General features: G+C 41.4%; 1 protein-coding gene across 4 annotated transcripts in view; it reads right to left on the bottom strand.

Moving 5' to 3' along the window:
- Positions 1–5,300: 5,300 nt before the first annotated feature.
- LOC129721699 (uncharacterized) overlaps positions 5,301–22,956 on the bottom strand; it is a 160,250-nt gene continuing 142,594 nt past the window's right edge. For 3 of the 4 annotated variants that reach the window (XM_055674576.1, XM_055674575.1, XM_055674577.1), the window contains 2 exons: positions 9,639–9,797; positions 5,301–6,215 (listed from right to left, as the gene is read on the bottom strand). In XM_055674576.1, coding sequence (XP_055530551.1) covers positions 5,497–6,215; positions 9,639–9,797 — 878 coding nt within the window. In that variant the 3' untranslated portion in view covers positions 5,301–5,496. The remainder of the gene's footprint in view (positions 6,216–9,638; positions 9,798–22,956) is intronic. The other variant, XM_055674578.1, reaches the window with a different exon arrangement.

Genomic DNA, 22,956 nt, shown 5'->3' with positions numbered 1-22,956 from the left:
TATCGCTAAAAAACTTTCGAAGACAGCGTAGGTGCGTAGCGTAGGTGTTTCTAACATTTTCCTTTGTCGCGTGTAGGAAAAGAATGTTTCCTCAGTCACGAAGGGGAACCGCTCCTCTATTCATCTCAACACCTATATTTATCTCATCGCTATTATTTGTCTAATTTATCGTCAAATTTCAATATTAAAGTAAAATAATTTTAATTTTACCTCTCGATTCAGTCAAGTGATCGTAAGCCTATCTTTAAGAAAAACAATAAAATTTGACGGTAAACTCGACAAATAAGAGCGATGAGATGAATAGAGGTGTGAGAATAATATGGAAACGGTTCCTCTATATCAGTGGTTCTCCACCTTTTTTCGTACTCCTTGGCGATAATTTCCTGATCATTTGTACACCGGCTGGATAATGCATACCATTGGTGCCAAGCGCATCTACCGAAATAGACCCCATACGTGGTCCTTAGCCTATTATCCAGCCACTCCTATCCCGACCTCCACGCGGTGCCAGCTGGGATACGATCAACCAAGGAAAGATCGAGTAACCATCTCCAATGAGAACTTGTTCGAATGCTGACAGGAATGAAGGGTTCTTTTGAGTTTCCGAGCATTTGTCGTCCATGTTAGGAGCGGCTCAAAGCAGAACGGATTAATACTTGCAAGCTCGGGACGTGGAACTACCGATCTCTCTTTTTCCAAGGGGTGCTCTCCGAAGTATTGAAATTCCGCAGGTTAGACGTCGTAGCACTACAGGAGGTGAGCTGGAAAGACTCAATGGTACGTACAGGGTGGCGAAAAAGTTTTTAAAATTAAATTCTATGATTTTTCCTAAAATATAACACAACTCTGAAATTCCTGTTTAAAAAGTGTTTGATCGGATATGAAACCAAATGGTAGAGATCCCGCATTAGTCTTTTATGCTGGAAAAAATCATCTGAATCCTAAAGAGCCCTGATTGTTTTTCAGTTTTCCCTGATATTCCCTGATTTTCCTGATCGAAAAATGAATTCTTTGACATTCCATGATTTTCCAGGTTTCCGCCACTCTGTACGTACGTTCCGGGAAGGTCATGCCATCTACCTAAGCAGCGGCAACACACATGAGCTGGGGACAGCTTTTATAGTGATGAGCAAGATGTGGAAACGAAGGTTTGGGTGGTGGCCAATCAGCCCTCTAATGTGCAGGTTGGGAATCAAGGGCCGGTTTTCAACATCAGCATTATAAACGTGCACAGTTCTAAGCGCAGTTGGAGCGTGAGTACGATGCCCAAAGCATGATATCAAGATCGTCATCGGGGATTTCAACGCCCAGGCCGGCCAGGAGGAGGAATATAAACCGGTGATTGGTTCAGCATACACCAGCTGATCAACGAAATGGACCTAAGACTTATCGACTTTGTCGCCTCCAAGAACATGGTCGTGCGTAGTACCTGGTTCCAGCCGGATCTCACAATCAGAATGTCGAAATACACAGACAGCAGAAGATGCAGCGAACCCAGATCATCCGGGAGAAAAAGTACCGCTTGGAGGAGGAGTAGTATGCAGAGCTGGAGAATGAAGTAGAATGAAGATGGTAGTATTATGACGAACAATCGTGAGGTGACCGAAAGGTCGAGGCAGCACTTCGACGAGCACCTGGATGACGCTTAGGCAGAGGACTATGGCGGCGGAGTGATCCCGTCGATGCGACTAACGTAGACGACGTGCCAGCCCCAACGATAGACGAAGTTAAGGATGCCATCAGCAGCTGAAAAACAATAAATCGGCTGGGAAAGATGGCCTCGCAGCGGAGCTTATAAAGATGGGCCCGAGAAAGCTGGCCACTTGTTTGCACTGGCTGGTTGCAAAAATTTGAGATAAAAATCCAGTCAATTCGTTTACTTTACTGATGACATGGACATTGTCGGCAAAACAACTGCGGTAGTGGCAGAACAGTACACCAGACTAAGACGGGAAGCAGCGAGGATTGGGTTGCAGATAAATACGTCTAAAATGAAGTATTTGCTAGCCGGCGGAACCGGAGCCGACCGACAACGCCTAGGCAGTAGCATTACGATAGACGGCGTTGAGTTCGAGCTAGTCGACGAGTTTGTCTATCTTGGGTCACTGGTAACTGAGGACAATCATACCAGCCCACAGTGTTTTATTTTGCCGACTTCGTGCTCTAAATTAATAGCGTCCTCAGATTTGATTTTAGTGATGTGCTTTATTTGGAAAAGTTTCTATGTATTTTATTGCGCTTCTTCTAGAATGCACGATTTAGTGATTAATTCACCTAGAAGTGATATGAAAAATTTATTTATTCAGAACAGTGAGATAGATAGCCAGTGTCTTCGAGAAAGTTGTGACAAATGTTTCTGCTAGAAACTTTGTTGAAGATGTCAAATTCCTATCTCTTAATATGAAAAGTTATATATACACAGCTCACTCAAATCATAATTTTCAATAAAACTTTTGTCCTGGATTTTTTACATATTTTATATTTTCTACAAAATTATAAGCCAAACAAAAATACATATTTTGCGAAACTGACCTGAAAGTTCATATTTTTTCATAACTCTTTCCCATGATTTTTTATGTTATTATGACCCTCTACAAAATTGTGCAATTTTCATAGGTTTATATTTTTGCTGAAGATTGTAAAACGCTATATTAAGAAATACCAAAGTTAGTTGAAAAAGGACGAATTTTAATTTAAAAGATTTTTTTCATTGAAACAATCGAAAAGACTATTAGACAAATGATTTTATATTCTTTTGGAAGTAGAATAGATGTGCGTTCAGAATATCAAATAGCTATCTGCGTATTTTTGCGTACGACTAAGTAATTTAAAGTTAAACTAACCATCGAAAAACCGTTAATGGTTGAATGATTGTTTTATTTCGAACTATGGCTAGATCAAAAATATGTATTTTTGTTTGACGTATAATTTGGTAGAAGATATATAAGGTAAAAAGTTATATTGAAAATTATGATTTAAGTGAACTTTGTATATAAAACTTTTTATACCGTTTTCAACATAAAAGATTTAAATCTGACATCTTCAACAAAGTTTCTAGCAGAAACATTTGCCACAACTTTCTCGAAGACACTAAATTTTTCATATCACTTCTAGGTGAATTAATCACTAAATCGTCCATTCTAGAAGAAGCGCAATGAAATACATAGAAACTTTTCCAAATAAAGCATATCACTGAAATCAAATCTGAGGACACTATCTATTTAGAGCACGAAATCGGCGAAATAAAACACTGTGCAGCCGTGAGATCCGCAGGCTTATTATCAGTGGAAGTCGTGCCTACTATGGGCTCCACAAACAATTGCGTCGAGCAGACTAAACCCCCGTACGAAGTGTAACCTATGCCAAACGATCATAAGACCGGTTGTTTTTTACAAGTATGACACGTGGACAATCGAGAAGGACCTGCGAGTGCTCGGAGTTTTCGAACGGCGGGTATTAAGAACGATTTTTGGCGGCAAGCAGGAGAACGGAATATGGAGGCATAGGATGAACCAGGAGCTCGCGCAACTCTATGGCGTACCCAGTATTAAAAGGGTGGCTAAAGCTGGACGCATACGCTGGGCAGGGCATGTTTCAAAAATGCAGGACAATTACCTTGTGAAGATGAGGCAAACTCGAATCCGGTAGGAAGAAGACGATCAGGGGCGCAGCGGGCAAGATGGGTAGATCAGGTGGAACAAGGTATGGCGGGGAGTGAAGTGCTTCGCTCAAAAATTAAATCGTGGAAAATTCAGACCAATCCCACAGGTGGATCGTGAGACCCGGACAACCCAGCAGTGAGCTGACACCGGAAGAAAAGCTAAGACGACCGACCCCGTGAAGGCAAGAAAGGTGAGGGAATACTTCAAGCGCAATCCGAACCTTTTAATTCGGGACGTGGCCAAGAAAGTCATTTTTTAGTTTGTTTTGTCTAATAGACAATGAAGCGGGCCGGACTTCGTGTCTGTAAAGTGAGGAAGGCGCCTTGAACCGATTAACAGCATACGGTAACCAAAGCCCGCTCCGGGAGTTGTACCGCGAGTGGCAGCGTAATAGACGACGAGACGTACATAAAAGCGGACACCAAGCAGATTCCCAGCCTGGAATTTTTCGTCGGTAAGACCCGTCTGGATGTCCCAAAACAAGAAGGTAGACCTGGTGTGGCAGGTGCGGCAAACTCAGAAATCCGTACATAGCGATCGGCATCAACAACGGCCAAATATATAAAGAAGAATGCCTCCGGTACCACGAAGTTGATACACTGTTTTGACCGGATTTGAAATCGAGCCATTTTGCAAAACCGGTTATAGAGAGGGGCGAAGCCAACGATGTTGTTTTTGTGCACAAAGAGCCAAATCCGTAAACTCGCCAATAGATAAATTCTAGGCGGTTATGAAGGGCATACTATGGAGAACAGGAAAGGTTCTCAAAAACGACCGGAATTTTAAAGAGAGTGGATGAAAGTGTGTGAGATAGATGGCGCAAATGTTGCACAGGATTTGATGAGTAGTGTTAAGTCCAAGGTGTGGGAATCCAGCCTAGAAGGGAAGTTTGAATAAACCTGGCTTGCAAAACATAAGTTATATGAGTTTATTTATTCCTTGAGAGTTTCAAAAACATCCGACATAAAACTAATTAATGGTGATCAATTTTGTCTGTTGCTTTTTGTTCGAGTACGGGGTTTATTATAAGGATCACTGATTTCTTTCGCATACCCTATGAAGGTTTTCGCGTACCCTCAGGCCCTGAGGCTCGGGGGTACGCGTACCTCAAGATGAGAACCGCTGACGGATTTTAACCGAATTCCCATCTACATCCATTGTGATTTGCGATACGTGGGTAACAACATGGCCTTTTGAATCTATGGAACTATTAAAAGGTATGAAAAAGGAGGCCGGGTATCATGTTCGTTTGTTCGTGAAGATTACAAACCCGAAGCTAACGGGACTTGATGTGGCTATGATGAATGCTATGTAATTACCTTGAATTGAAAATACTGTCAATTGTCATTTTTGCTGAATGACTGATTTCTCTTTTCTTTCTTATTAATTAAATTAGAGTCACTCACAGCAGCATGTGACCAGGAAAAGTTGGGTTTTATTTGATCCGAACTCAAGCGAATCATGAAATAAGTAACTCGTAAATTTCCGCAGTAAAATGAAATCGGAAACTTCGGAAAAAGGAAATAAGGGGTCTTTGTTTTAAATAGATTATTTGCGTAAACAATCAGGTGCCAACTTCTGCCCCTCATTACTATAACTGGATGTTCACTTTTGATAATCGTTTTCGAAGAATCGAACCTATCGCAATGTTAATTTATTAGATACAAAAAAATAATCATTCTGGGTTCGGATGTTGCTAAACTAAGTCTAGTTTCACTAGATAGTTAAGAAATATTTGTTCATGTGTATTTTTCAACCAGAAACGTCTGGTGGAGTATCGTTAATTTACTGGTTAATATCGTTTTCCTCAGCATTGGAGATTTGTCAGGCTTGCTCAATCCAGCTTCCATCCGTATGGTGCAGGAGTACTACCAGCGTTCTGTTGGCGACCACCTATTTCACGTGAAGTTCCACGGTTTGGTTGTGGGTTAGCCCCATAAACCTGGCTACGTTGATCAACAGTAATCGGGTAGGGATGGCCAGGTAGCGATGACGATGAATCGGCAGGTTTTCGTTCGCTGAAGAGACTTCCCGTGTTTTTGTTGTTGATGAAGTTTCTGGCGTCGAACAGTGAACCAAGGCCTCCTGCACCGCCAGCTTGACCGGCAGCCGGCCCAATGCCCAACCGTTGGTTGATGTATGTCCCGACCTGTTGCTTAACGGCATTGGAAACCGCATTTTGTATACCACCAAGAATGCTACCGAAGAAACCACCACCAGAGGAAGAGGTTGGTTTTTGTGTTGGTACCACAATGTTACCTGTGGAACCATCAAACTGTCCAGGACGACGATTTCCTGCATTACCACCAGCACCACCATCTCCGTAATAGTTGTTGTTACCTCCTGGGGGATAGTATGGAGCAGTGGGTTTGGGTTGGCTAGGGGGAAGCACTGGGTAAGGATTTCCGTATGGATTAGGATTGACAGCCGCTGGCCGATTGCTGTTTGGCATACTAGGACCCAATCCCAAAGTAGACAAAACGTCATCGTCACTGGACGGCGGAGCGGTCTTAGGCGGGGCCGGTTTGTTACTATACAGATCGTTAGTGTTGTCTAAAAAATTCACACGCACGGCAGGGAAGGAGGTGGATAAAAAAAAGAAAAAAAAAACAATAGAAGGGTGGTTTTAGTAACACAAAGAAAATTGAAAATGGAGCAAATAGAACGAAAAGCTATTATTACAATTTATCAATGTTGTTTTCTAAACTAAACAAGAGAACTGATATACCTGAGCTGATGAAAAAAAATTTAACAAAAGTAATTGATTAATGCTACGTTCTTGGAACAATAACGATTTTAAATGTAATGCACCGTCACCGAAATATATCATTATTTTACAATATACATGTCTGCAGTGATTCTCGGAATGCTGCGTAATTCGATACTGTCACTTGAACCAGTTTAACGTCCCATGTTTGCTTGTTTTCTATATTCGAAGTTAAACAATATTCCGGGTAGAAATCACTGCACGATAACATAGAGAGTTAGCAAGTACAAAAAAATACATCTGTTAGTAAGACTAATCCTTCTGATTCTGATACTTTTCTGCTATAATTAAAATTTTCCCTATTTAAAGTATTTACACCATCTTCTTCGCGTTCGTTGTTATTCCTGTGCCGAAAAAATAAAGAAACCTCTCAGTCAGCTTTTTCCTCCTACCTTCCTAATATTCTATTAGGACCTTTACTGAATCCCAATGTGTCGATGTGGTTCCTTGCCAGTGTAGAGAAAAGGTGGCTGATGAAAAAGCCTACTCGAGTTGGAGAGCGCGAGGAGGATTAGAGTTTACGGCCTCTGTCGAGGGAAATTTTCATAAAACATTTCCATTCTTCCGCTTTCCGTGCTCTGACAATAATGTTTGTATATTTGTGTCTTTCTGGGTGCATTGGAACTGTTTTGCCGGTGTTGACTTGCCTGTTTCTATTTCGCTAAATATTCAGTTTAAGGAGGGTACAACTGGATAGTGTAAAACTTGTTTGTCCTGTTTGTTTGCGTGGCTTTCTTCAGGCTCACGACGAGGACTAAAATCTAATCAGGTATAAGGCTGTTGCGTTTAAATTTATATAGTTTTACTGTGTGTAATTTTCCTGTTTTCCTCCATTGTTATTCTAACACAACTACGGTTTAGTGTTGGTTTCTGCTCACTTATCCGTAAACCGAGTGAGTTTTTTTTTCTGTTTCTAACTTGCTTGGTTTTGCTTGTGAAATATAATAGCTTACCGATATGCGAGCGTGGGGCCGGAAGATGAATGGATTGCGTTTTGTTTTCGTTTCCTCGTACAACATTTTGGTAGCGTCAATAGTTTGAATATGTTCTGTATTTGAACTTTTTTAAATGGAAGAACTTCCCAATAGTTTTGTGTTCACTACTACGTTCTCTTATATTTTTTTTTTGTTTTTCACTATACACATTTCCTTCAAAAGGTGTTGTCTTCTTCTCTCATAATAATAAGTTTATTTGTATCCTTTAGTTTACTTCAAATTCAACTGCGATTGCATTTCTACTCTAGAACCGAAAGGTGGCGCCTGTTTTATCGTTCGATTTTTTATCGAGCTCAATTTAATTGAGCTCACTAACAATTTGGCCATTCAACTGATTGATATTCAATGGAAATTTGAACAAAGCTAGGATTGCATTTGTTTGTTATTTTGCTTCGCCGATGTGCTTCTGACTGTTCCTGTTTTAATTTCGTTTCCCTACCGGATGTTGTTTGTTCACAATGATTGATAGCTTAGCTACAGTATGATAATTCGTGACTTCATTATAGATGCTGATAGCTTGTGAATATGGTATGCGTGCTCAAGTCCCGACAAGCAATTATCTGAGAGATGGCTTTTGGTAAGTTTGTTAAAGGGGATTCACCGCGAACAATACGTATTGGTAGCGTTTTTTGTGTATGCTCAGAACAATTTACAACGCGAGAGCTAATTTGTTGTTTTAGTGTGAATTCAATTAATATACTGGCGAAGAGAGATCCAGCAAAGTATTTAAATTGGTCAATAACAGATTCAAAGTTTGAACGTAAGCAAAAAAAAAAAAGTTTTGCTGCGCTGTGATTCCCCCCTTCGTGGTAACCATTAAACAGAAATTAATTTTTATTTGCGTGTTGCTAACCAAAAAATACTAACCAGTTCTGGACGGCAATTTACGACTCCCAATGGTTAACAGAATATTAGACTTTTTGATCAACTACTTCCTGCCAGTAAATTCAAGCTTAATGCTCTAGGATAGGAGCACTAATAAACAGACGAAAAACCGTAGCTCATTTTCACCTAATTTGCCAGACTCTCTACGCGGTGCCATTATTCCAAACACTGTCATTTCGGGACGCAGGAATTTTGGGTGCTGGCCGGTGTAAATTGTTCTAGATTACCCTCCGAAAGCGGGGATACGCATACACATACACACGCACACGTTTTGTTCGCTGGTTGGTTGGGTGCGATGTTTACTATTATTTTTAATTAAGTCTCTAATTGGAGTTTTCAAGTTCATCATCATTTCCTGTTAGTCTTTCCGTTCGTATCGTTAATTAGCACGCCAAAAATTACACAGCTTCTACGCCTTTCCTTCTAAACGTGCTGGTAGTTATGAATGAATGTGAGCTTAGAGGGAAACATGAATTTGTGTTTGAACGACGCAAAAACAGAAAGCCAACACAATGGGTAAAAACAATGCGGGGTGATGGCCGGGTAGTAAACAAAAAAAGGAAATTTAGTTTTCCGTGTGGGTGGTAAAAAGTGTTTTATAACCAGAATGTAGCCCGGGCCGTCCGTCTCAAAAGACCACTTAGTGTCATTGTGCATGCAGTTAGCATCAGTAGGAAGGGCGAGTTTAGTCGAGGGCCGCCGTTTCGAGGTCGCTTGTCTGGTTGTTTGTTGTAAAGGAACTGGTTCCACAAACTAGGTTCGGTCGTGGTCGCTGTGTTTTGGGGTCTTGGATAGTAGGGATTCTGGGGAGAGGCCCCGAAGGCAATAGGAACTTGTGCTCCGGGTGGAGGTTGATTCAAAGGAGGGTACATCGGTTGGAAGACAGCAGGACTACCAACACCCGGTTGCGGATAATTGCTGAAAAATGGAGATTTGGTGGTTTGAACGCTGCCGAAAATGTAGTTTGGATCGATCGGCATGTTCGGGTAGACGGCGTCTTTCGCTTTAGTGTTTTCCGGTGCTGGATTGAGACTTAGGACACCTGCAATTACGATGAATAACGACCGACAGTTAGATTTGCGTGCAGACAGAACATGCTACTAAAACAACAATGTGGTGTTGCTGTGTTTTTGTTCAAATAATGCAGACTAATAAATGGACTTGCGTACTGGTACGAAATGATGATTTCCTTACATTATAAAAAAAAGAACATTCTACACAATTCCACGGAACAAGGATACGCTCTAGCACATGAAAAGAAAAACTCTATGCACCGCATGGCTGTGGGAATGTTTGTGGGTGTGGGTGTGTGTCTTTAGGTATAATTACCACTAGGACCTGCGGCTAAACCTGCTTCGGTTTTCTTCTTGCATGTTGGATAGCGTCCGCATTCGTTGCCGTCACGCTGACCAAGGGAACAGGAATCGTAGGCCATCACGCACACCTGGCTGAAGAGGCATCCGATGTCTGTACATTGTCGTCCGTATTCTGAAAAGGAAACGGCAAGCGGTGTTGCAGTTATTGACTTATGGAAATTGGTTTGCGTAAAGAACTCGGGCCAATTTGGTATGCAGAATTGCATAATAAGCTATTTTAAATTCAAACGTCATGGAAATGCTTTTCGTTGTTACATTCTCTCACGTTGTAAATCTTTGAGGGGTACTATTCTGTGAACTACTTAATGAATCAGAATGATCACGTATTACGATTCATGAGCAAGTGATTAGAACGAGCGATGTGATTCTAGGTGTCAATTGTTAGTGTTAGTTGACTTAACTGTTGCCTAATTATTTTAAGCGAAGTCAATCGGAATTGAGATTTCTTTACACAAAACTAAAGCGGAAAAAAAAACAAGAGAACTACAATTATCTTGTGTCAATGGTAAATGCTAGAAATGATGAAAGTTTATATTTTGCGGAATATGTTCGACAGATGTCGCACAAACTGATCGGAACCGCATTTTTTGGAATTTTGTATGGAGTGGTACGTCTCTTTGTCTGTGGTTTTAGCACCGAAAGATTAATGAATGTTTTTTTTTCTGTGTGGACTCTTCACTGCGACCAGAGCTTAGATCTATTGTGATATTGCCTAGGTGTTTTCTGTACTCCGCACTTCATATTATTGGCAGTATCACTATTGAAGTAAGTTATACGCTTATCATTCGTATTGGTGCATGTGTATAAATTTTACCTTTCCGTTTCAAGCTTACTACTCTACTATACCGAGCCTCTGTCCCTCCTAACAATATCGCCTAGTTACAATTCCCTGGAGAGTACTTTCATATGTTATGAAGGAGGGTCAACAGAGGTACTGTAGAATTCAGATTGAAGGAAAGGTACTTGGTGGGAAGCCTGAGAATAAACCCATGCTAAAGTCCTTTGGCAACCAAATGGCCTGATTCTACTAAGATTCGAACCCACGACCACCTGCTTACCAAGGCGGACTCTGTGACCTTGCGGCTACGGAGCTCCTCTAATGAATGTTTACATTAAATAATGGACACAGTTGCCGATTTTTCATGGGTTTACCGTCACACGCACTGACGAAACTACCCATGAAGCATCAATCATAGTAACCCATGAGTCAGCCGATAAAAAAAATTGACAGCTCTATCAGTCGAACGCCAATCGTGATGGCCATAATAGTCAGAAGTGTGCGCGTTCAAAGAACAGAACCCCGCCGCGTCGAAAACGGCTCTCTTGCGGCACTTTGTGGACGCCGGATGCGCCTGTTCCGGCATTTACAACATTTTGGCATTATTGGACAACAATCAGAACATTGAAAGAAATCCCGGTTCCGGACGGCCGACGACCGTGAGCGACAAGAAGCTACAAAAAATGCTGAAGAGGAAAACCGATAGAGAAGTGGCTACATAACTGCGGACATACATGTTAGGAAGTTGCAGTCCCATTCACTGGTCTCGGAGCTGTAGGCAGCGGCTGAATAAGATGGTCAAGTCTATTTTTCCGGCGAATCCCGACGTGGCGGTAGTGATAGACGAGAAGACTTATCTCACCCTGGATGGCAACTACTGGCAGGGCACTTCGTATTTTTCTTCCCCCACGAAGAAAGTGAGCTCCGAAATAAAGTTTTTTTCACACACTAAGTTCCCAAAAAAGATGCTGCTGTGGCTGACAATCAACGAGAAGGGGATGTCAAAGCCGCTCTTTTTCGTTCCGGACTGCCCGTAAACGGGGAAATTTATAGTACGAAGTGCCTGCGTCGTTCATCAAGAAATATCATAAGAGCGACGCGCTGGATCTGAGGTCTGCTCACTTCACGAAGCGATCGTTGGAGGACATGGACGACTGAATATTGATGTAATATCCCAGTCGGTGAACCCGCTCAACGTCCCCCAGCTGCATATCATCGAGAATTTCTGAGCACACCTGAAGCGTAAAATCTACTTCAACAATTTTGTCGCAAAAACTGAGGGGAAATTGATCAAACTCGATTACACTAAGGTCGTTTTTTACGCGAGGGATGCGTTCCAAATTTGTATGGGCCCGCGTAAAAAACGACTTTTTTGAGTTGCGAATATAATAAAGAAAACCGTCCTAAAACGTTAAAACCTCGTTTGAATATGATAGTGGCCAATCTAGAGACCAAAATTCAATATTTTAAATTTTGAGTATTTACACCAAAAATTGTGAATTTTTTTGAAAACTGGTATATGATCACTCGTGGCCTTAAACGGAAAACGTGATTGAAATGAGGCCGATATCATGTACCGTTTTTGAGTAATGGAGGAAAGCAACCCGCGTTAAAAAAAACTGCGTAAAAAGCGACCTGACTGTATCTGTCTTTGTTTTTGTTATCGCCATCCGAAAAAGTCTATTTTTTAATACATGTTCGAAGGATTTGCGAAATTTCGCGAAATCTCGGGTTTCTCGAAATTTAACGAAATTGAGAACACACTTTTTCAACAAATAATATCAACTGCTGATTTCTCAACCAATTTTTTTGCTGTTATAAGGTCTGGAGTTTCGAGTAGTAGGAGTATCGAGCCTTGAAAATTTTTAAAAAATCTGGGGTTTACTATATTTTTCCTAATTTCCGGCATTTTCTTGAAAACTGTTCACTTAGGTAGACTCTAAACACCTCTAAACCTTCTTTTTAATACGAATCAACGAAAAAATTGGCCTAAAATTCATAAAATTTAGTTATTTTATGAAGAATTTCGAGAAAAATTTCGTCGAATTTCGGACACCTCGAAATTTTGCGAAATTTCGCACAGCCTTAAGAGGTAATATCTACCAAATGCTCAAGAAAACAAGGCTTTTTTCATGATTTTTTTTAAAGGACATTTGAGATGTAAGGTATATAAATAATATATCATTCAATTAAGCAACTCTTGGAGAATAGAAAAAAAAATTATTGCTATTTTTTTACAAAATGGCGGCTGTGCAGCGATTGCCGTGAAACGCTTTTTTTTAAATTTCTTCCGCGGCGAGCAGTAGAAGTCGTGCCCAACGCCACCTATAACCAAAACAAAATTTTTTTCATTATCTACATAAGGGTCCCTAGTGAAGTACACATGATTATGTTTTAATTTTTTTTCGCAAAATTTTTGAAAACATGGTTTTGAGAAAAACGCGTTTAAAGTTTCAATATGCTATAAATCTTTAGAATCGCAATAACAAAGCCCCAAATATTTTTTTTACCTTCAGTCAGCTATCCCTGCGCCGTAAATTTGTCCTTCCTGGGCTTTATTTTCCTCTTCTTCCTTTTTGTTATCTGATGTTAGGCTGCGACCTTAGCGACTTTGACGTGGTTGGCGTCCAATCCCGCGCAAAAGTCAAACTTGCCATTGATTTTTGAGTACTTTTGAAAATAACTCATAGTTAAAAACTATAGAAAAACTCAAACAAAGAACGTACACAATGAGAACGGCTGATCGACGTAACAAAGGGAAATTGTGAGTAAACACGTGCTGTAGAGACAATTATTGGTTCAAAGTTTATAAAATTTCTTTCAGAGGCAATTATGGCTTTGGTGATATGCCCCCAAAACGGTCCTTTCGGAATAGATTCCATTTTGGGGCTTCTTGAAGCCATAAAAACAGTTAAATGGAACCAAGTCAAATGCCATCCAGTACGGGTGTTTTCAGACTGGGTTCATGATATCCAGAGACCGGAAAACGATTTCAGACGCCATTTTGGATTCCAAAATCGGAATCATGACGATGCCCAGAGACCTCAAAACGATACCAGACGAACCGGATGTCACCACCTTGAATTTAAAAATGGTGAGTGGAATGGATTTCTGGTCTCATGAGTCATGGCATTATCCCTGTCAGCTGTGTTTTGTTTTTGATGCGCGATTATGCAATTTGGGCAAGTCGTTAAGTGGTTTCGGGCTGGTGACAGTATTTAAACGTCTGAAATCGTGCAAGATTAAGAGGGATTTCGTTCATAAAACCATCAGCAAGTACGAGGAGACATCCTCTCTGGAGGATCGTAGAAGATCTGGTCGACCACGGTCTGCAAGGTCATTACAATTCATTGAAGTTATGAGGGAGCGTATCCGACGAAAAAGGCAACGTTCAGTTCGATTTTGGTACTGACCTTGGATCTGTGGCCTATAAGAAGCGTAAAGCTCACGGCGTTCCAGTGTTCTCTCAGAAAAAGAGGTTCGATAGACCGAAAATAATAATTTCACGTCATACTGGTCACCAGTTTGTTTTTTCTGTTGGGAAACTATTTGTCCTGGAGTCGCCAAACAATGCACAAAATAATCGATTGTGGGATGCAGCAAAAAACTGTATTTCGGAGTCCCAAAGTAGTGTTTCTCGATTTCAGAGTGCAGCACCAGTGATGGTTTGAGGGTAGTTTGCAAGCGATGTGAGCTTCTACAAATTTTCATCGACAAAAGTTTCAGGTGTTCATAATACAACGGAAATTTTCGAGAAAATTGTTGACCAGATTCTTTGAAAACTCTTCGGAGATGGCCATTATGTATTCCAGTAAGACTATACAGCTGCGCATACTGCGAATTTAATTCAAGGCTGGGACAAATCCACTGATTTTCCGTTTGAAAATGAATGGCCGTCTAGCTCCGCCGATCAAAACTCAATGAACTTTTTTTGACTAGTTCTACATGATTTCGAAGCTTGCTAATTACAAGATTTCCAATATGGAATAGTTTAAAGCGGTTAACTAGAAAATCTGAGATAAAATATCTAAGGAATCCTGTGACAAAACAGCAACAAAATCCTCATCCAGCAACGGAATCCTGCGACAAAACGAACGATAAAAAACTTGGTTGTGGAAAGTCGAAATTTTATTTTTCATCATTTTTTTCTTGATTAGAACAATAAAAGATCGCATCATTAAAATCAAGTTGGAGAAAAACTAGCATCTAGGTCCAGTCCTCCATTATGGACCGAACCTCCACTTAACACTAACTGCATCCCAAGATACTTATGGACGATGGTTTCTAGTAGCAGCAACTAATAAACTAACGTTTCTGAAATATTTTCCTCAATTGATCTTCGAAATTAAATTATTACACTATTCGTAGAAAGCAAAAAAAACATGCTACTCTAAAGCTCAAAATAGTTGCTTAGAAAAATTATAGCTTATTAACCATTCTTGTGAAATTTGAAGCCTCCAGCCAGTGCAGAAATGCGTCAAAATATCGCAGAGTTATTACTTGCCGGGTTCGTCGTTTCTACAGATGCTTATGGGAAAACTTATTTAAATCCCTGAAAAAGTAATCATGCTAAGGGCAACAAAATTCACAGGAATTGTTAAAATACTATAATCTTTCATTTTGTCTAATTTGAGCTCTATGGCAAAACCTGTGATAGTGTTATCAATCGCAGGCAATACACGCAGCGATCATAAATACAAACAAAACTTGAAATTCAAAATTAACTTAGGACAAAAAAACAGTGTTTATACCAATCCTCTTCAAACTTTTTTCCAAATCCATTTTTTTACTTCTTAAAAAAAGTCGAAGGAAATATCTGACACAACCGCATTATTGATAATTATGTCATCAATTGAGTTTTCATAAATTTGTCATATATTATATCATAAATTGAGGTTTATTTTATAGAGTAGAGGACGGACAGTGCTCCAATTTTTTTTTTGTTTTTTTTTTTTGTGTGGACTCCACTGCGACCAGTAGTTGTTTGATCTATTGTGGCATTGTCCGGACGTTTTTGCTGTCTGCACATTTCTGTTTTTTTTACCATTTTGCAGTGCTACTTATTGAGAAGTAACCTGCTCCGTGTTATAGTGCTTTTTGTCTTCTCCTCCAGACTTAGTAACCTACTTCCTTCCTTATCGACCTTATCATATCCTCCTACAAGCTATCACTCTAAAAACATATAACGTGCTATAGTCTATGATATTAACGAAGCTTTAGACGAGAGGTTATTAAATCTGGAGAGAAGATTTTGTATGGAAGAGCCTGAGAATAAACCCATACTTAAAATCCTTTTTGCGAACGAACGGTTTGGTTCTACTAAGATTCGAACCTATCACCATTCGCTTGTCAAAGCGGAGCTACGAAGCTCGACAACGACAGTGCTCCGATACTCGAGCTATCACCAAAAGATAATAGAGCACTTATCTTCAAGCTAGTGATCATTCCTGCATTTTGGCTATAACGGCATATATTATAGAAAGGAGTAACCCCATTCTGTGCCGAACACGCATCAGCATCGGTTGTGCTTCGAAATCGCTCCGATGAATTTCAATACGTGTGTGCAAGTGGTGGCATTTTTTGACCGGTGTCTTTTGTCTAGATTGCTCTATCGCAAGGTCAAGCGCCTTTGTGTTACTGTGTCGCTTTGTAGCTGCCTGCTGTCGAACGATTTGGTGGTGAGTGCAGTGCACTCCAACACAAAGGAGAAAAAGAAAGGAAGGTACGTGCTTCTTGTCTGTCCCATCGGCGCGCTAGGTTTAGCGCGATGGATGTAGACCCCCCACCTCCCGCACCTCCATCCTCGAATCCCCTCGACCCTGTCCCTCCTGCCCCCCCCTCCTAATATTAATTCCTCAGCTCCCCCACGTGTCAGATTGTATCCAGATGGATCGACTCTTCCGGTGGCAGTTTACCTCAGGCCTAAAGCGGGGCCGAAATCGAAATCTTTAAACATTCTACAGATTTCGAAAGACCTGACGTCACACTTTAAAGCTGTGACTGAAATTTTAAAAATCAGGCCGAACAAGCTCCGTGTCGTGGTCAATGACCTTAAAGAGGCCAACGATATAGCTTGCTCCGAGCTTTTTACACGGGAATACCGTGTCTATGTACCCGCTAGAGATGTGGAGATCGACGGTGTCGTGACCGATTCGAGTCTGTCCGTCGAGTGTATATTGAAAAGTGCTAAAGGGTGCTTTAAAATCAACACATGTCCCGATGTGAAGGTGCTTGACTGCAAGCAATTGCGGTCGGTATCGATCGTCGGTGACAAAAAAGTTTACACTCCGTCAGACTCGTTTCGAGTTACGTTCGCCGGGTCTGCACTACCAAGCCACATCTCGATCCACCGGGTTCGTCTCCCTGTGAGGCTATACGTTCCCCGCGTCATGAACTACACTCATTGCAAGCAGTTAGGCCATACAGCCGCCTACTGCTGCAATAAGGCACGTTGTGGCAAGTGTGGGGAGACTCATGCGGAAGATTCTTGAAGTGTTAACGCTGTAATGTGTATTCACTGCGGGGAGAATCTGCATGAGCTCTCGACATGTGCGGTGTACATGCAGCGCAGGGATAAAATAAAACGGTCTCTCAAAGAGCGTTCAAAGCGTTCCTACGCTGACATGCTGAAGAAGACCGTTACCACTTCTCTCGCTACTTCGAACCCCTTTGATCTGTTGTCCTCTGATGAAACCGATTCTGACGATTCACCAGCGGGAACATCTTATGCCAATCCTGGGGAGTCTAGAAAGAGGAAAAATATTTCCTCTCCTAAACTTCCCCGAAAAGGTCCTAAGATTTCCCAAAGTGAAATGAATGGTACAAACAAACCTAAAAGTGCAGCGGAAAAACGGAAGCAAATCCCTCCTGGGCTTGCAAATTTAAAGTCCCAGAAGGAGTTCCCAGCACTTCCTGGAACATCTAAAACCCCAGTTGTTCCTTTTGCACATCCAGTTGAAAAATCAAATGCTGGACTGGTGAAATTTTCTGACATTGTGGACTGGATTTTTCAAACTTTCAATGTACCCGATCCAATAAAAGATTTTCTTACAGCATTCCTCCCAACAGTTAGAACATTTTTGAAGCAGTTGACTGCTCAATGGCCCCTCCTTGCAGCGATCGTATTCTTCGATGCCTAATTCATCTGCTTATGTGAAGGATTCTATCTCTGTCTTACAGTGGAATTGTAGAAGTATTTTACCAAAAAGTGATTCGTTTAAAGTTTTGATAAATAAAAACAAATGCGATGCATTTTCCCTTTGTGAAACTTGGCTAACTTCGAATACTGATCTAAACTTCCATGATTTTAATATTATTCGCCTTGATCGAGACACCCCATATGGAGGAGTACTTCTAGGAATTAAAAAGTGCTATTCTTTCTATCGTATTAACCTCCCCTCGATTCCAGGCATCGAAGCTGTCGCATGTCAAATGACAATACAAGGTAAAGAGCTTTGTATTGCCTCAATATATATTCCTCCCAGAGCACAGGTTGGGCAACGGCTGCTCTTTGATTTAATAGAACTTCTTCCCTCGCCACGCTTGATTTTGGGAGACTTTAACTCTCATGGCGTGGCTTGGGGTTCCCCTTCTAATGATAACCGCTCCTCTTTAATTTATAACCTTTGCGATAACTTCGACATGACTATTCTAAACAACGGTGAAATGACACGTGTCCCGAAACCTCCAGCGCGCCCAAGCGCTTTGGATCTCTCTTTATGTTCGACGTCGCTACGGTTGGATTGCACATGGAAGGTAATCCTCGATCCTCACGGTAGCGACCATTTGCCTATTCTTATTTCAATTACCAACGGGTCAACTCGCATGCGGCCAATTGACATCCCGTATGACCTCACACGGAATGTTGATTGGAAGTTATACGAGGAAATGGTTTCAGAAGCTGTCGAGTCGATTCAACATCATCCACCACTTGAAGAAAACAACCTCTTCGCGGGCTTGATTCTCGACGCCGCGTTGCAAGCCCAAACGAAGAAATATCCCGGCGTAACGATCAAAGAACGGCCTCCCACTCCGTGGTGGGACCAAGAGTGCTCCGATGTCTACACGCAAAGATCCGACGCGTTTTTGGCCTATCAGAAGAAAGGTATACCTGGCGACTATATACGGTATTCGGAGCTCGATACTAAGCTTAAAAGCTTGGCTTAAGCAAAGAAACGCGGATATTGGCGTCGGTTCGTGAACGAGACGTCGAGGGAGACATCGATGAGCACTCTTTGGAACACAGCCCGAAGAATGCGGAATCGCGTAACGGTCAACGAAAGCGAAGAGTCTTCAAGTAGGTGGATATTTGATTTTGTCAGGAAAGTATGTCCGGACTCTGTTCCTGAGCAAAACATTGTTCGCGATGCGTCTCCGAGCCACGACGCGATAGAATCACCTTTTACGATGGCAGAATTTTCAATTGCCCTCCTGTCCTGTAACAATAACGCGCCTGGGTTAGATAGAATCAAATTCAACTTGTTGAAGAATCTACCCGGCAATGCCAAGAGGTGCTTGTTGAACTTGTTCAATAAGTTCCTGGAGCAAAATATTGTACCGCAGGATTGGAGGCAAGTGAGGGTGATCGCCATCCAAAAACCGGGAAAACCAGCCTCTGATCACAACTCCTATAGGCCGATTGCAATGCTATCCTGTATCCGGAAATTGATGGAGAAAATGATACTCCGTCGTTTAGACCACTGGGTCGAATCAAATGGTCTACTGTCAGATACTCAATTTGGTTTCCGCCGTGCCAAAGGGACGAATGATTGTCTTGCGTTGCTTTTAACAGATATCCAGCTGGCGTATGCTCGCAAAGAACAAATGGCGTCTGCGTTCTTGGACATTAAGGGGGCTTTTGATTCCGTTTCTATTGACATTCTTTCGGGCAAACTTCACCGACAAGGATTTTCTCCAATTTTGAACAATTTTTTGCACAATTTGTTGTTCGAAAAGCACATGCATTTTACGCATGGCGATTTGGCAACTTTTCGAATTAGCTACATGGGTCTTCCCCAGGGCTCATGTTTAAGCCCCCTTCTTTACAAATTTTATGTAAATGACATCGACGAATGTCTGGCAAATTCATGCACGATAAGACAACTTGCAGACGACAGCGTGGTTTCTGTTACAGGAGCCAAAGCTGCCGATTTGCAAAGACCATTGCAAGATACCTTGGACAATTTGTCTGCTTGGGCTCTACAGCTAGGTATCGAATTCTCTCCGGAGAAGACTGAGATAGTAGTTTTTTTAGGAAGCATGAACCTGCTCAGCTTCAAACACAATTAATGGGTAAAATTTCTCAGGTTTTGGTACACAAATATCTTGGTATCTGGTTCGACTCTAAAGGCACCTGGGGTTGTCACGTGAGGTATCTGATGAAAAAAAGCCAACAAAGAGTGAATTTTCTTCGTACAATAACCGGATCATGGTGGGGAGCACACCCGGGAGACCTTATAAGGCTTTACAAAACAAACATATTGTCGGTAATTGAGTACGGGTGTTTCTGCTTCCGCTCCGCAGCAAACACACATTTGATCAAACTGGAGCGAATACAATATCGTTGTTTGCGTATCGCCTTGGGTTGCATGCAATCGACCCATACGATGAGTTTGGAGGTCTTAGCTGGAGTAATACCATTGAAAAACCGCTTCTGGAGCCTGTCTTCTCGTATTCTAATCAAATGTGAGGTCTTGAACCGTCCCGTGATTGAAAATTTTGAAAGGTTAATCGAACTTAATTCTCAAACCGGTTTTATGACATTGTATTTCAATCACATGTCCCAAAATATTATCCCTTCTTCGAATATTCCAAATCGTGTCGACTTATCAAATACTTCTGATTCTACTGTGTTTTTCGATACATCCATGATAGAAGAAACTCGTGGAATCCCGGATCATTTACGCGTGCAGCAGATCCCCAAAATTTTTTCCAATAAATATCGAAACATCAACTGCGACAATATGTTCTACACTGACGAATCACTTATCGATGAGTCCACTGGCTTCGGTATCTTCAATAACAATTTAACCGTCTCCCATAAGCTAGATAATCCTGCTTCTGTTTACGTCGCAGAATTAGCTGCAATTCAGTACACCCTAGGGATCATCGAAAAAATGCCCACGGACCATTATTTCATCTTCACGGATAGTCTCAGTTCCATTGAGGCTCTCCGATCGATGAAGGATGTTAAGCACTCTCCGTATTTCCTGGGGAAAATACGGGAACATCTGAGTGCTTTATCCGAAAAATCTTTTCAGATTACCTTAGTGTGGGTCCCTTCTCACTGCTCGATACCGGGCAATGAGAAAGCGGACTTTTTGGCTAAGGTGGGCGCTACAAACGGTGAAATTTATGAAAGACCAATTGCTTTTAATGAATTTTTTGCATTTGTACGTCAGAATACGATCATCAGTTGGCAAAATTCTTGGACCAGAGGGGAACTGGGAAGGTGGTTACATTCCATTATACCCAAGGTATCGACGAGTCCGTGGTTCAAGGGGTTGGATGTAGGTCGAGATTTCATTTGCGTGATGTCTCGGCTTATGTCCAATCACTATAGATTTGATGCGCATCTCCGTCGTATTGGGCTCGGAGAAAGCGGTATCTGTTCCTGTGGTGAAGGTTATCACGACATATAGCACGTTGTTTGGTCATGCCCTGTCCACCGTGACGCCAGGTCTAAATTAGTAGCTTCCCTTCAGGCCGGAGGTAGACGGCCAGCTGTTCCTGTTCGTGATGTCTTGGCGAGCCGTGACATACCCTACATGACCCTTATATACATTTTCCTAAAATCCATCCATGCCCCAGTCTAGTCCCGTTCCCCTCCGTCTACACCCAACAAAACGACAAGAACACGTTTGAACCTTAAGCAGAGGTTTTGGAATCAACAACTGCACCCCACACGAATTCACCAGGACCTGAGAACCCGAGGCCTTCAGTGATATCTTGGCTCAGCGGCACATACCATAGGCCACTTGAACACCAGCGAACAACAACAACGAACCATAACCAGCAACTAGCCCCCGCACAATACCTTCAGGACCCGAGAATTACAAGCCCCTCTTCCAGCTCATGACATCGTGGCTCAGCAGAACAAATCCATACATGCTGCATATTCATGGCCATTCGAAGAGCATCAGACGACCATCGAACTACAAAACAGTGATTGAAAAATACATCCTAGTTTTAAGATAGACTTAATTTCAGCTCGTAGTCGGCAGCTAGGATAAAAAATTTGCTTTAAGATTTTAAGTCTTCAGATATAATTGGCGCCGTTAAACATTAAATTGTATTTGTGCCATATCAAATAAATGATATGGGAAAAAAAAAGAAAGGAGCAAATCAACTCTTCAATTTTCAATCTTATTTGTCCTGTAGAGGACAGTGTGCCAGTGCTCGGGCTATTACCACCACAAGAGAAAGAATATTTCTTCGAGCTTGTGGCAATTTGGTCTATACCACTATTTGTATAACCACAAGAGAAAATTCATTAACTTTTTAATTGTAGATTTGTTTGTCCTGAGAAGGACAGTGGTTGTATAGAAACAATTATCCCCCAATCATTGAAAAAAAAACGAATTTCGTATCGGTTAGTAATTAATGAGCACTTTTTCTGCTACGTTCACTGCAGCCTATTCTATTCTATAGTTGGAAACTGTCTTCTGCTGTGTCGCGACCAACAGCAGAAGATGGTTGTTCAATCTAGAAATGATGTCCGTTTAAGACAAAAACACACTTCACGAAGAGCTTATATAGCCAATCCGAACGGTACTGTGTGATGCCTACCGGACTAAATAGAAAATTCAATTTAACTCTTAGTTGGTTGAGGCTACTGGCTGATGTTGCTTTTTTCGCATTCGATTGATGAATGACGAGAATGCACTTGGCAGAAAGAAGCGTAGCTGGTCGTTTTCATTACCTAAGAGAAAAAGTGGAAGAGGTTGTTTATAAAAAACGACCGCAAGGTTAACGTAGAATTACGACAGCCTGTCTTATGTCAATAATTGTTTGCAATTGCTTTGGAAATACACTCGATTAGGGTTAATCATTTTAATGGTGTGAAGCGATATATTTTTCCGTATATCTTTCGTATATTATTTCTGCTTTAAAAATAAACGGAATCCGTTGGAAACTGGCTGAGTTTAGTACTTTTGAAAGTAGGCAATATTCGTGACGCTCTCGATGCTTTCGGTTTTACAATTTGTACCCCTATATATGTTGCCGTAAGACGTAATTCTAAGTTGCAGTTTAGTAATAACCATTCATTATGCTCTTTCAAATACATTTAGTAGCCTTGAAAAAGGCTGGTTGCTGCAGTTGCAAATTTCATTCAACTATCGCATAAATGCTTCATGGTCCAGATAGCGCGCGATATCCGCTCTGACATAGATTTTTCGCACGTTGTGGAATGGGATAACTGGAATAATTATTTCCAGTTATACCATTCTACAACGTTCGAAAAAAGGAGGATGGGCTACGCTCCTCACAGCTT

Source organism: Wyeomyia smithii, chromosome 2 (assembly GCF_029784165.1).
Source record: "Wyeomyia smithii strain HCP4-BCI-WySm-NY-G18 chromosome 2, ASM2978416v1, whole genome shotgun sequence".
Classification (NCBI taxonomy): Eukaryota; Metazoa; Arthropoda; class Insecta; order Diptera; family Culicidae; genus Wyeomyia; species Wyeomyia smithii.
This window is presented reverse-complemented; position numbering and strand designations above follow the sequence as displayed.